Source organism: Ursus arctos, unplaced genomic scaffold (assembly GCF_023065955.2).
Source record: "Ursus arctos isolate Adak ecotype North America unplaced genomic scaffold, UrsArc2.0 scaffold_6, whole genome shotgun sequence".
Lineage (NCBI taxonomy): Eukaryota > Metazoa > Chordata > Mammalia > Carnivora > Ursidae > Ursus > Ursus arctos.
The window spans coordinates 65,153,710-65,168,935 of record NW_026623078.1 but is presented as its reverse complement, the minus strand read 5'-3'; the positions used below and the strand labels follow the sequence as shown (position 1 = coordinate 65,168,935).

Below are 15,226 nucleotides of genomic sequence, written 5' to 3'. Positions count from 1 at the left end.
AAATTCAAAATTCTTTCATTTTCTGTTAATTATGGGAATTTTGATTTATTAAATTAAAGTTAGTGGCTTTGATTTCATGCAGGACAGACAGTTTTTGCTAGTTTCCTAATAACTTCTAAAGAAATTAAGGTGCAAAAGATTTTAAAAGCTAACTCATGAACAATTCCTGGGTATGATAGTTACAACTAAATTAATGAGAAATTGCATTCTTGCTGTGTTCTGAACTATTGTATATAGGATATCCTGTGAGTGTTTTGCTAGTTGTTAATTTCTTTAGTTGGGTAGGCTTTTGAAATGAACTTTCCAAGAACTGAGTATTTCTCTGTTCTAGCTATTTATTTTAAATGTTTTAGATAAAGATTATATAGCATAACTTCCCATGACATTTACATTTTAGTATCAGTGAAATTTTGAAGATACCTGATTACTAAGAAAGAATAGTTTCTTCTGCCAAGAATCTTGTTTTCTGGGCTTTATAGCTCAAACTTGGATTGTTTTCAGTGTTATTCAAATCATTCGACTTACGCTTGACTCTGTAAAACTAGTTTCTCTCTCTTTTTTAAAGAGTGCTAATGAAACAAAGATCTTGGAGAGGGCCTGTAATTAGGGAAAATGTATGAAATAGTCAATTTAACACTTACTTCTGACCACCAGACTAAAGTATTTTTAACATGCTTCACAGATTGAAAAAGGGAAATATCACCTTTGAGCACATGTTTGAAGAAGTGCCGATTGTAATTAAAAATTCACATCTGATCAACGTCCTAATGTGGGAGCTTGAGAAGAAGTCAGCTGTAGCAGATAAACATGAATTGCTCAGTCTTGCTAGCAGGTAAGTGGCCCTGTCTAATGAAAAGTCCTTTTTTAATCACTTTCTGTAAAAGATTCTTTCACTTAGAATTTAACCCATGGATCAAGAAAAAAATTACCCAAGCACATTTTGAGGTTCTTGAGACCTATGTAACGACATGTAGAATTAGTCCAGCGCTGCTAAGATCCCAGGAGAAAGGTCAAACTGATAAAGTGAAACAGTGTTTGAATACTAATAATTCCTGTTTAAGAACCTTCTGATGCCTTTCCTTTACTGTATCATTTTTGCTTTGATAGCATAAATGCCCATGGGGGAGGGTTTTTTTTGTTGTTGTTGGGGGCTTATTAGCTTTATTTATTGTACACTGTCATTGGAGGCTTATAGTATTATGTCTGAATATTTAATAATGCTCAGGAAAAATATGAAAATGCTTCTTTGTTTTACTGGTGGCACTTGCCCTTGTTCAGATGCAGACCCTATTAGTAGTGAATTTTCAATGTGGATTTTCTAGTAAAATTAGAATTTTCTGAACCTGACACTGGCTTTTGCTGTCTTAGACAGTGGTGACATAACTTCCTCCATTGTGACTGCTTTAGCTGTCTAGTTGCTACATATTGTTTATTGTATTGGTAAAGTGCTGACTGAGGTGTTCCAAACAGATTATTTCCTTTATGGAATTAATGTTTCTTTTCCTAGCATTTATTGCTCTTTCCAGAAATATAGGCAGAATCGTATAGATAGCTACTCCTAAGTGCCCTTTAAGCTTGGTCTTAGTGATTGTTTTGTGGTAGGAGAATGCTAGCAGCAGACCTGTACAATGAAATTAAATAGAGTAGGTAGTCAGTCTATAAGCATTTGTTGGATGGCTGGAAAAAAAAAAAAGTGTGTTTTCTTAAAGCAACCAGTTTGGAATAGAGGCTCAGTTGTTTGTCAGATTTCTCTAATCCCAGATAGAAGCTTGTACAAAAGAACATACAGACTCTGTACTTCTTTGTTAGAAGACAAGTAGCGTGAACCCAGGAGGACCAGAGAGCCCAGCATTGTTGTCCGTGCTCTGGGATGGATAGGACCGTGCTTGAAGTGCCACTTTGTATCGCATGAATCCATCATAGGGCCACTAGAAAGTCTGTGTAGAGAAAGGAGAGGCAACTGCATGGTAAGCGGAGTGCTAAGTGATACAGCCAGCTTGCATGACTAATTTGGCACTGAAGAGTATACTGTTGACTGCAAACATACACTCATAATAGTCCTTTAATTTGTCTCTTTTAGAAGGTCATACTTTTCTTTATTGCTTTTACAAACACACTCAGCACACCTGTATTTAAAGCATTTGCACTAAGAACATTCTTTAGCGTGCAAGGTTACAATTTGATGTATTAAGTACATATAGTTACACAATAATTTTAAATTTACTACATGAAAGTGTTTGCTTATATAATTTATGCCTTCACCTTTTCCCAAGCGTATTGAGCATGCAAAACAAATATAGCCCTTTTGTGCTTTAAATTACCAATGAGCTGGTCTGTAATGCCTGTTTGTCCAAAACAGCATTTATAATAACCAAGAAAATGCTCCTAGTTTGCCATTGCAACTAAGATCTAGACAAATATTTTATTATAGTTTTTATCTTCTGTATTTTATGTGAAATAGAAAGAGGGGCCCTTTCCTTTTCAAGTGAAATTATTTAAAGGTAAATTTGTGTTCCTGTTGGAAGGAAAAAAATGAAGCAACCCTGAAGGCAGTGCTGATACTGATGGGCTGTTATACTCATCCAGACTGATAATACTATTTTAAAAGACTGAAATATAACCTTTGTACGTATCAAATTTTAACTTATTTTTAAGATTTATTTATTTGAGAGCGAGAGAACAGGCAAGCGCGGGGCGGGGGGGGGGGGGCGCTGAGGGAGAGGGAAAGAGAATGTCAGGCAGACGCTCACTGAGTGTGGAGCCTGACATGGGCTCCATCTCACGACCCTGAGATCATGGCCTGAGCCGAAATCAAGAGTCCAACACTTAACTGACTGAGCCCCCCGGGTACCCTTCGGATTTTAATTTCTTGCATCAATAGCATGATGGTAGTCAGGCCAGTCACCATAAAATTTTTTCTAAGAAACCACTTCAGAAATCATGCCCAAGAAGCTCCTCAAATTTTGCTTGGTCTTGCTTTTCACAACCCGTATGTGGATACCACTTTTTTGGTTTACCTGATATATTTGTCTTAGGCTGTGAATAAAACATACTACATTTCCTTTCATTTAAAATTTTTTTTAATTTTCAGTTTTAATTTTATTGGATGGAAGTTCTAGCAATGGCTGTTTCGTAACAGCCTTTATTAATTTTAAAAAATGTGTTACCCAATCCTTCAGCTTTTCACACGTGAAGAAACAATTCTGTTTTTATTTCCTCTTTACACAAGTAAACTAAGGGTGGGCATTATACATTAAGAATAAATTGATACTTTAGCCAGAGCAGACTTCTCACTGCATGTCTTGGTTCACATCTGTTTAAGTGAGCTGTTTTTCAGTTCTTTGTTTCCTTGACAATAAAAGAAAAGGCTGTATTATTGAAACTCCTAACAGTAACTCCCTGGTTCAGTATTCTAGTTGAATTGGTACTGAAAAGATCCCCATAAAGTTGTTCTTGGTAATGGACCTGATTTCCTGTGAATGTTATCTGTGAAATAGGTATTATTTTAATTCCTTTTGCCCTTCAAGATCTGTTGTACAGATTTTTGAGTGTATCTTATTGGGTATATTTTTTGAAGGACATTGTAGTAATAAAAATGTTATGAAATGTTTAAAGACCATGTATCTGTGCTTTTGTTTTTTCACTAATTACATATATTTAACAATACATAACAATAGTACTTTATATTAAAGACATTTTTTGGTGTAGAATCAGAGGGTCTATTCTGGTAGCACCTTTCTTATTGCTTATAATCAGTGTAGTCAGTCTCCAGGATTTAAGGTGTGGGAACAAATAATAGATCTCTCTCTGCATATGGCAGTAGCTCTCCTTTATGATTTTCTCCAATATCACTACCCCACTCCCCATCACCCAGTTGTAGGGTTTGTAGGCTCTTTCTCTTCTCTGAATTCCTTTTGCACTTCAGCATATATTTAAATGACTTATTTAACAACTAATTGTATAGTAATGATAGCATTTCTATCTGATGCTAGCTCTCTGGGCCTCAGTTCTTCCACTGGTAGAGATGGAAGGGTTGGTGCCCTCTTCCTTAGGACTGTCCCATTCCTGTCCATCCTGCCTTCTTGGGATCCAGCTGGGCTCTTCTATACTTTCTTACCTCAGGTATCTTCAGTTGCTCTCCAAATTGGTTCTTTTCTATTAGGTTTCTTTTCTTTTCTTTTCTTAAAGATTTTATTTATTTATTTGACAGAGAGACAGCCAGTGAGAGAGGGAACACACAAGCAGGGGGGGTGGGAGAGGAAGAAGCAGGCTCCCAGCGGAGGAGCCTGATGTGGGGCTCGATCCCAGGACTCTGGGATCACGCCCTGAGCTGAAGGCAGACGCTTAATGACCAAGCCACCCAGGCGTCCCTCTGTTAGGTTTCTTGATTTGTTTTCCCCATTAAAAAAAAAAATGAAAATGTTCAACTCCTCAGAAAAATTGAAAAACAATCTGATGAACACACATAAACCTTTTGCCTAGATTCACCAGTGGTCTATCTTGCCACATTTGTACCTGCTCTCTATCTATATACATAAATGTGTAACTTTTTTTTTTTTCTGAACCATTTGAAAGTAAATTCCTGACATGACTTTTAACCCCTAAATATTTGAACATACATCTCCCAAGAATAAGGATGTTTAAATTTAAGTCTCTCTCATCTTAAAAAACAAAGTTACAACAAAAAGCACTTTTTGATCGCATACCATTATTATCCATTTCCTTTCACCTTTTGGTTCATATCCACCTGTTTTGTTTTGTTTTTGTTTTAAAGATTCATTGATTTATTTGAGAGAGAGAGAGAGTGTATGCAAGCGAGTGTGGGTAGGGCAACGGAGCAGAGGGAGGAGAGAGTCTTAAGCAGACTCCACTCTGAGGGCGGAGCCTGATGCAGGGCTCAGTCTCAGGACCCTGAGATCATGACCTGAGCCGAAATCAAAGAGTTTGGTGGTTAACCGACTGAGCCACCCAGGCACCCTGTATTCATCTGTTTTTATAGTCAGACTTCTTAGTGTTCCATCTATTCTATGCTGTCAGAGCTCTCACTTAAGTCACAGAGGACAGCTTTATCACTGTGTTACTGGGTGTTGTTGTAGACAATTAAACATGTAATATGTTGATGACTCCTTCTTCCTGAAATACCTTTTTTGGGAGTCTTTGCAACTGCAATTGTTAGGTTCCTTCTCATTCTCCATAAGCCCTCTTTGCTCATCCCTAAATATCAGTGTTCCTCGGGTCTGTCTCCTCATGTGTACATTGCTGGGGTGATTTCATCTTATTTGTGTATCTTCTGCTACTTCAGGCCAGAGCCTCATTATTTCTATTCCTGATTACTTTAGCAGTCTCCTAACTTCCTGCTTTTAACCTTTTCCTCTTTCATTGTAGTGATCTTGCTAAATGCAAATTCTATGATCATATTACTCCTTTGCTTAACTTTCTGGCTGATTCCGCATTGTCCTTAGAATGGAATCCAAACTTCTAGTCCTGGCTTCCAAGACTCTCTGTGCTGTGACAGTTGTCTCCGTCTTAGTTTCACTGCTCTCTTTTTTCCCAGTCCTTCCCTTCTGTGCAGTTCTCAAAGGCATTATGCTTTTCATGCCAGAGTGTCCGAACACACTGCCTTCACCCAGTGTCTGGCAGTGTCCCTCCTACCTTCCTTGTCTCCACCTCCTCTTCGAAAACTCTAAATTCAGCTGTTAGATAATCTGGAGACTCTCATCTGGTTCTGCCATACTATCTTTTATGTTTCCATTCTCTTAGAGCAATGACACCATTGTGCTATGTTTATCTGTTTGCATTCCTGTCTTCTCACCAGGATGGGTGGAGTGCAACAGTGTCTACATAGTTTAATCCTTAGTTTCCGACAGAGTGACTAGCAAAGTAAGCATGTACTCAACAGAGTGTCTTGAAAGAGTGAATTTAGACGACAGAGTATTGTTAAATTTTAATCTTGAAGGTGTTTAGAACACCGTGTGGCTATATAATCAGTGGACCTGGACATTTGACTAGCTACTTGGTAGAAAAAACTGTTTTATTTGCTCACCTTTCACATAGGCCCAGACACTTAATTAGAGGTGAGCTAAAATCAAACTGGTAAGAAATTAGAAGAAAACAGAAACAAATACTTAATTTTGTTTCCAAAGAAAAAGAAATATTTTCAAGTTAAAAAACGATTCACAAAATTAAAATGGAATAAGAAAAATATGAAAACTTAATTTGAAAAAAGCACTTTTTCAAAAAAGCGAAACATTTGAAAAAAAGATTAAGTCATTAGGCCAAGTCACTGGGCCAAGGTTATGTAGATAGTGCCAGACCTGGGATTAAAGGGTACATTTATTTACACACACACACACACACACACACACCCATTCTGTGCTTTTCTGCTCTTTAAGAAAGAGCTAAAACTTGCTAATTTTCTCCAGGTTACAGATACAGTCCATTTAGGATCCATATTGTAACTGAATTTACTTTCATTTATTCCCAACTTTCCCTGTCTGTTCCTTCCTCAGCCTGCCCCTTCTCTGTAAATGCCATAACCAGCATTTGGCTGCTCAAGCCAGGAAACTGGGAGTCACTCTTGATTTCTCTCTCACTTCTGCCCATTTTTCTCATGCTTTCCCATGTTACTGCCACCATCCTCGTCCAAGCCACCACTGTTCTCTCTGTAATACCACAGTAGATTCTGTGTGTGTATGAGTGTGTGTGTGTGTGTGTAGTTTTTAAAGTAGAGATAAAATTTACGTAACAAAGTCTGCCATCTTAACCATTATTTTACGTTCCCACCGCAATGTATGGGTGTCCAGTTTCTCTACATCCTTGCCAGCACTCCACAATAGGCCCTTAACTCATCTCCTGGCTTCTACTCTCCAGTCTGTTGTCTGCATAGCAGCCAGAGTGGTCATTTTAAAATTTAAGACAAAATAAATCACATACAGGTACAACTCAAGGGCACCATTTATGTTGGAGTTGAGGGGTCTCATTCACACTAACTGTTGTGGGGTGATCTGTGGTTCAGCTAGAGGCTTCCCATCTCTGTCTGACCTCTGTAACCTATCACTGTGCTCTAGCCGTTCCAGACCTCTTCTTTTCATCTGCCTCGTTCTTGCCCATCTCAGGCATTCAGCACTGATGCTGTCTTCTGCTTAGAATACTTTTTTGCTTGGCTGATTCCTTCTAAACATTTGCTTTCAGCCTGTCCTCTCCATAAGGGAAAGAGATAGGGCAACCATACTATCTAAAGTGTTTCTACCTTTTTTCTCCTCCCCAGTCCCCATCATTTGTAAGTTCAGTGAAGATAGAGACCATGAATGTCTCATTCATTATCATTTCTCTGTTAACACTAAAGTCAGAACATAATAGGTGCTTAATACTTGTTTGAAATGAATGAATGAATACTGTTTGTTAACTAGTTATTTTTAAAGTACATATACATAATAGCAGGCTTTACCACGGGAGATAGTTGGAGGCAGAAATCAGTGAATATGGTGGTCATCGTACTAACCATGAGCTCTTTATAAGATGATTTTGGTAGATGAGTTGCAATAGGAATTTCTGGAGAGAAAAAGAAGTGTGAATGACTGTATATGGATTCTAGGAAGGGCAAGAGGAAAGGAGCCCTCTTTTTTTTTGTTCATTTAGCTTTACAGAATAAATGCTGTTGTTGTTCTTTTAGAACCTGCTGGATAGAGGAGTCATGTACCAGAGGTCTTAGTGTGTTTGCATGGCTCCTCCTTTCCATGGCTCCTCATTTAAATGCTCTGGAGCACAGTTGGGGAGGGGGTGGTGCTAAGGAAAAGGGTGCAGGAGTACTGAGCTTAGGTTGAACTTGGTTGTTCAGAAAATGTACATTAGAGATAACCTGCTAGATACATTTAACAGCTCCCACTCTAATACATGTATGCTCTGATAATAAGAAGCTGAGCTATTTCAGATGCTCTGGTGGTTACAGGTGTGGGTTCAGTATGGAAAGTTTAATAACTGGCTGACTCCGATTCTTTCCTGTCCCCTTGCTTTTATGTGGATGTGTGCTCTCTCATTCTTTTAGCAAATGGCAAATCAATTTAATATCTTAGAAGTGTTTAGAGCAGTAGCAGACCTATTGCTTTAAAATATAACATGTCAGTATATTTACTTTACATTTCAGCAACCATTTGGGGAAGAATCTACAGTTGCTGATGGACAGAGTGGATGAAATGAGCCAAGATATAGTTAAATATAACACATACATGAGGAACACGAGTAAACAGCAGCAGCAGAAACATCAGGTTGGTGTTATGGGAATATTCGACAAACACAGAATTCATTTCTAAGTATGGTGCTTTAAGAGTTATCTTCAAAACGATCAAAATTATATTTGATAAAGCATTGAGTATTGGTAACTCTATCATATTTAGTTTATCATCACATACTATTTATAAGTTGTACTTAAAAATACCTGTTTTAAAGAGAGCCGGTATATTAAGCTTAGATCGCGATGGCGGTGTTATGCAAATAAGAGATACATTTATTGAGAAAATCAGAGGCAAAAGAGATTCTGGAGTGTCACAGCTCATTTCTTTACTAACTATAATTGGTTTGGTAGTGGCTCATTGCAGCATAGTTAGCAATCTTCAGTTCATTTGAAAAACTGAGCAATTGTGATTAAGAGCAAGCAATTTTGATAGGAAATAATAGACCAACTGCTGTGAAATAGATGGTATAATACAGATAAAACCCTGGAACTACCTGAATATTCTCGTATGCACATATACACTGCTGTGGCCACTTAACCTTCTCTTTATTCTTGTTTCTTGAAGGCTGTGTGATTTTCACAGTTCCTGGAGTATTGTTTCTGGACTGTATTGCTCTGAACTGTTCTTATAGCATTTGATTCATAGATAAGTTGATTCCAGAATGTTTATCTGTGAAAGCATTTGTATAGGACTACTTGTGTGTTCATTAAAATGTAGTTTAAACTAGGTGGTGTTAACTAGACAGTTCTCAGCTCAACTACAACTTAAATGGCTCTGAGAATATTATTTTTTTTAAAAATTTTAATATCAATCTTCATATATAGTGAAATTTAAAATACTTTGTTTCTACCGTGCTTAGGAATTTAAAAAACACATGTAAATCTATAAAGTATATACGTTTTAACTGAAAAGAGGATGGGTGGTAAAGATGGCAATAGTGAAAAACTTATAGAGGGTGGTGGGGGGAAGGACAGAAAGAACCTCACTTGATTCCATTCTCCTGCTGGCTCTTCCGGTAGGGAAAGGATGCAATCTGAAGTATCAGATTGAAAATCTTACCTATGAGACAGTTGATTCTGGAAACTAGTCTTACGAGTCTTCAAATTTTGCATTTGATTTTTATTTGTACCAGCACCATTCATAACCCTTTTTAGATTTGTCCAGCTTCTACCCTCAGACCCTATAAGGAGTATAGAAATCTTTGCAAAAAGCAAGGTACTCCTTTCATTAGGAGCCCAACGACTAAATTTTTTACTACCCCACCTTGGTTTCTCATTACCTGACCTTTTAAAGGTTCCATGTGGGGTATTTTCCCTCTGCCATTGTAAGGAACCCATAGGTATTACCTCTTAATTGTAATTTGCTCAGTAAGTTTGTAGTTGATCCGTACCTTTAGATGTATCCCCACCTTCTCTTCTGAGAATCCTAGGAATCCACAGTTTGGCAGTTTCTGAAGCGTTATCTAAGCTAATATTCATTCTTAGTTATAGAGCTAAAAGCACAGCTGATTAGTAGAAGTATTTACTACTATAATAATAATAGTGATGGTGATGGTGTTACAGTATCAACATCATCAGCATTATTGTTGTTTTGGTCAGTAGGAATAAAGTTGAAAAAATCCCCAATGTGGTGGTTAATTACCTTGTGACTACAGTTAAGATGAGTCATACTTATAATGCTCTCATCTACTCCATTGTCATAAATGGCAAAATCACTCCCCTTCACTCACTAATCACGAGCTTCTTTGCCTTTTAAGCCTCCAGTTTCCCACATAACCAGTTTGCTTTTTCCATATCATTAGTTGTAGGCTCTTAGAGCTCAAAGTGACATTAGAGTTTCCAACAAAGAAATTTCCTTTGTTGCCATATTTATTGGCTTCTTAGGAGGAGGGTTTACCGTGGGTTACCGTTTATAAAACTGAGGTTGAAATTCAGGGCAGTGGGGTTTTGCCGATTGCATAATTGATGGAGACCTTTTTTTTTTCTCCTCAAGTAGAGAAAAATAACCAAATCATTTCTTCTCTGAATTTCAGTATCAGCAGCGTCGCCAGCAGGAGAATATGCAGCGCCAGAGTCGAGGAGAACCCCCACTGCCTGAGGAGGATCTGTCCAAGCTTTTCAAGCCCCCTCAGCCTCCTGCCAGGATGGACTCGCTGCTCATTGCAGGTACCGTTAGCCCCTGTGGACACGGCTGGTTCCTCTGCTCCTCAGGGAGCAGAAGACAAGAAGAGATTTAGAAACACAAAACTAAATCCTAAATCTAGTGTATTTAAAATGGCTGACTGATGAATTTGAATCTAGCACCTATAATTTCTGAAATATAAGAATTTGTCAGTCTTTGTTATTTCTAAGGTCCTTTCAGTGCTTCTTCACTCCGTGTTTATCTAAACGTTTTTGAGATGGCATTATAAACTTTCTAAAGTGGGAAGGTTTTATTTGAGTCATCTTTCATAGAAACCAGGGAAAAATGTTTACGTTCCATGACGCAGAAGATCATTCAGCTCAAGCTGCTTGCTTTTCATGTTCCAGCGTAGCGCTGCACCCATGTCTGTATGCGTGCTTGGATCCCCTGCGCTGACTTATACCGTAGCCATAGGCATGCGGTTCTGGATGTAGTTTGGAGGCATCTACCATAGTAACACTGTCTTTCAGCAGTGGAGTCTTGGTAGGAGTTTGCTCTTACTTAGCTGTGATAACCTTATTTCTGTATAAACGTTGCTAAGTACTGTTTGATTCAATCAGCTTGTTGCCTGTGAGAATTTTTAGAGTGAGAATCCCACTCAAAGAAAAGCTAATATTCCACAATTTCTCAATTCTATATATACATTTTCAGTGTGTGTGTGTGTGTGTTGGTGGGGGGGAGTCAGATTCCAAATTCTTAAAACTTTTACAACACATGTAAACTAAATTCAGGAAACCAAGACACACTCCTTACTGAAGGTCCAATTCAAGCAGAATTGTATCATATATATAAAATACCTTGCACAAATGTTGCATCAGATTAGATCATTAGTTTTAAGACTTAAAGGGCAGTGATGGACCCCTTTCTTCATGGGGACTCTCTGCTTCTGCTCTGTCTTGGGTCAGAAAAGGATCCCTTAATATTTCCAGAGCACAGCCTGAAAACAACTGTACTTGTGCACATCTGGGTCAGGTGGGTCCATTTCATTTGCAGTTCTGTGATTTGGTATCTCCTTTGTACCTGGCTGAGGAGAGCCAGTGCTGTTTTCTCACTTGTCTTAGTAACAGCGTGCGTCCGAGCTCCATGGTCAGTACCTTTTGATTGATAGCTAATATGCACTTAATTGCTGTCATTTTTCTTCCGTCTCCACGTAACCAGGAGTGGAAGATAGCTTATTTTCAGAAGAATTTACATTCTTTATTATAAGGGTGTGGACAAACAGAATTGATTCCTGTAAACTCTTGATTCAAAACAAAACAAAGTAAAATTCTGGTGATTGCGTATTGTGCTGATTTTCTTGCTTGCCTAGTGTTCTAGGTCATTTTATGATTTGTCGAACATTGTGACTCTTTCTCACTTTCCCAAATGCACAGGCCAGATTAACACTTACTGCCAGAACATCAAGGAGTTCACTGCCCAAAACTTGGGCAAACTCTTCATGGCCCAGGCTCTTCAAGAATACAACAACTGAGAAAAGGAAGTTTCCAGAAAAGGAGTTAACATGGACTCTTGAGATCACATGGGGCCAATTCTTGGGAGAAATACGCTTGCCTACTTTCTAGCTAATAATAAAATAAAAATAAAACAACCTTGACTGCTTGCTCATTTGATTTTACACATACTATATCTAGCTTTTTATTTTTGTTTTGCTTATACTATTTATCTCCAAAGGACTAACCAGATTTGACCAGAAGCTACATCAGGCTCACACCTTCAGGCTCCGTCACCTTTGCTGCTCTGAGGTGCCGCATTTCAACATACCGTCCAGTGCTGCTTGTCCTAACCCCTGACCCAGCGGCCCTGCCACCTCCTGGGAATCCTTTACTACATTGATCCCAAATTAGTACCCCTGGAAGCCCAGGCTTCATGGGCGTGCTTCTTGTCGGTCTGCCTTTTCGTTTCCGCAGGTGATGGTCAGCCAGTCCCCATGCTCATAGGTCATTAATCAGGCACTAGAATTTTTTTTTTAAACTTCATCAAAAAAAGCCATATTTTATATGAAAATCAAATTCAGTATGTATTTTTTTTCTTTTATTTAGGACTTCTTTGTTTATCTTTTCCATACAATGAAACACAGTTCTGCTGACATGTTTTATAAATGGGGAAGGAAGAATTGGAAGGACAGTACTACATTGAGGGGAGAAAAAAAACCTTTTAATTTCATATTTGAATGACAATCAAGGGGCACCTGGGTGGCTCAGTTGGTGAAGTGTCTGCCTTCGGCTCAGGTCTTAATCCTGGCATCCTGGGATCGAGCCCTGTGTCTGGCTCCTTGCTTAGTGGGGAGTCTGCTTCTCCATCTCCCTCTGCCTCTCTCCCTGCTTGTGTTCTCTCTGTCACTCTCTGTCTCTTTAAATAAAATCTTTTAAAAAAAAAATCATAAAAATCCTGCTATTTGTAACACCAAAATCAGTGCGATCTACAGCTGTGGAATTGTGCCTGTGAGACTTTTATTTTGTGATTTTCACCTTGAAGACATGGCCATAGGAAAATCAGAAAGAATGGGTAAGGGGTAAGGAGACTTGAGAAATCCTTCCCCCCCCCCCCCCCGGCAACATTGTTTTGGAGATACCACTGGGGATCTGGGATCAGGCAGCTGGATTGCAGCCTGACTCTTTTTCCCTCTCAGGTGTCCTTAAACTAGTTGCTTACCCTCCCTGTGCTTCACTTACCTCATCTAAATGAGAGGAGAAAAGGGGACAAGGGTTATTACCCTATAGGGAGGGAGGGTGGGAGTGTTGAAGTGTATTGAAGATTGGGGTAAAGCACCTAGAACAGTGGTTGGTACATAGCAGATGCTCAGTACGTACTATGACGACAGCTACACTCTTAAGTTCTTATTCAGGATATTGGGCTGTTGGCAGGGTTTTGCTTTTAAAAAGCTTTGGCCTTTGACCATTCTAGAATTAAGGTACTTGCCCACATGAATTAATTTTTCTAGGATAAAGTCCTAGAATTTGTCTTAGTGGTCAAAGAGTATATAAAATGCTAAGGCTTTTTACCTATATTTCCAAATTGCCTTCAAGAAAGTTTATACTGATTTGCACTCCCACCCATGGTGCTTCCTTGAGTTAACACATATTTGAGTGTGACTGTGTTACACAGATGAGACGTATTGATAAACAAAACCAGTCATGGTGCCTGTCTTGTGAATTGTGTACTCTGTTGGTTTATTTCCTTGCATTCTAATTGCCTAGATTTGGAATTATATTGTGAGTTAAAACACTCTTGAAGTATCAAAGAGCAAAATAAAAGGAAGGAAAATCAGTTCAAACATTATTATTATTTTCCTCCTGGTGTAAGATTAATTTAACAGGATTCAATTATATTATTTAAAGATGTGGTTACTTATTAAATTCCATATGACTGTTAGATACCCATAACTCAGAGTAATGTGTGAGTGCACACTTAACGGAAGATTTCAGGAGTTTTTGGGTTAGGAATTACTGTAGTGGGGAAAACTGTTTAGGGAAACATGTCAATGGAAATTAAATCTGCACAGTATGTAGTGTTAGGGAATAGCTTCTGTTCGGCATTTGATTTGAGTGCTATATTCTGACATTTTTCAGGAACAAATACGTATGGTTCATCTTCTATAAATATTTGCAGTTTCTTCAAGTTGAAATGAGAAAAGCTCATAAACTGAGTACCAGGTCTAATAAATCATTCACTTACCCAAGAACAAAAACACAGAAAAAGCTAGCATGTTAATGTAATGGAAAATTAAATGTGACAAACCAGAACAGTAAAACATACTTGAAATTGACCCCATAATCATTGATAATGCTTTATGAGTTTCTAGAAGACAGCATTATTCTTAATTGAAAATTCTTGAGAATGAATCTTTAGGCTGCCCCAGATAACCTGATTTTTTAAATATTGAGGTAAACTAAAAACTTTTTTCTTCGTTTTTGGAAGCTTGGAAATTGAGATGTGGTTATTTAATGTTAACCTAGTTCTCTTGAAATTTCAAATTTTAGTGTCTTCTAAAATGTGTCTACTTTGTCCACACTGTATTTTTGTGACAGTCTTTGGAAAACCTAAGTTAAACCTTCACTTTTAAACCATGCTGGCATTGAACTCTTGTGTATTATGAAAGAATTATTTGAGTTTTAAACTCCATTTTTATAGTAAACATTTCTCATTCATATTAAATGTATACCATTTCTCAAGTTTTTCCCTTAATCTTCTCATTGGGCATCTTTTTCTGTGATAGTCCTATCATAGAAATGGGGCAAGGGTATTTAGAGAGGTGATACAAAACTGGGGTCAAGCCAAATGCCTATGGGGCCTATTTTAGCAAACGACCCAAGTGCCCGTCTGTAGAGAGCCTGGTCAAGTCGTCAGTGCCTGAGACAGTGCTTTGGTCTATCTCAGCAGAGGATTCCTTCTGTTGTGACAGCAGTGAGTAGATGAATAATGAGGGGAAAGATGAAGATACTGAGTCTCTTAAATGTTTACAAAGATGGGGGAAAAGCAGTGGGTGGGTTCTGCGTCCCATAGCCAAGACTGTGCAGTGGGGGAGTTAGAGCTGGCTTACCGTGTGGTGACTTCCAAATTAGAGCCTGAACCTTTTTGCATGGATTGGAACAGAGATTGATCTGACTCCAGATTATTTGAGACAGGGAGGGAGGGAGAGCCTGGGGAGCCAGAGATACTGGGAAATTATAGTTTGCTGGAGCAAACAGCTGTGGCCTAATATCATTGCCTTGAGCTTTCTTTTCATGTAGAAAAAAGACTGTAATTTAATGTACCTTAAGCCTGGTTGGCCCTAAAGTAGAACCCATAAACTGACTGTACCAAAGCCTCAATAG

General features: G+C 38.4%; 1 protein-coding gene across 1 annotated transcript in view; it reads left to right on the top strand.

The window, feature by feature from the left end:
- The window catches only part of EIF3H (eukaryotic translation initiation factor 3 subunit H), a 92,827-nt gene extending 80,827 nt beyond the window's left edge, over positions 1 to 12,000 (top strand). The window contains exons 5-8 of the mRNA XM_026495537.4: positions 683 to 832; positions 8,144 to 8,264; positions 10,264 to 10,396; positions 11,786 to 12,000. Coding sequence (XP_026351322.1) covers positions 683 to 832; positions 8,144 to 8,264; positions 10,264 to 10,396; positions 11,786 to 11,883 — 502 coding nt within the window. The 3' untranslated portion in view covers positions 11,884 to 12,000. The remainder of the gene's footprint in view (positions 1 to 682; positions 833 to 8,143; positions 8,265 to 10,263; positions 10,397 to 11,785) is intronic.
- The last annotated feature ends 3,226 nt before the right edge of the window (positions 12,001 to 15,226 follow it).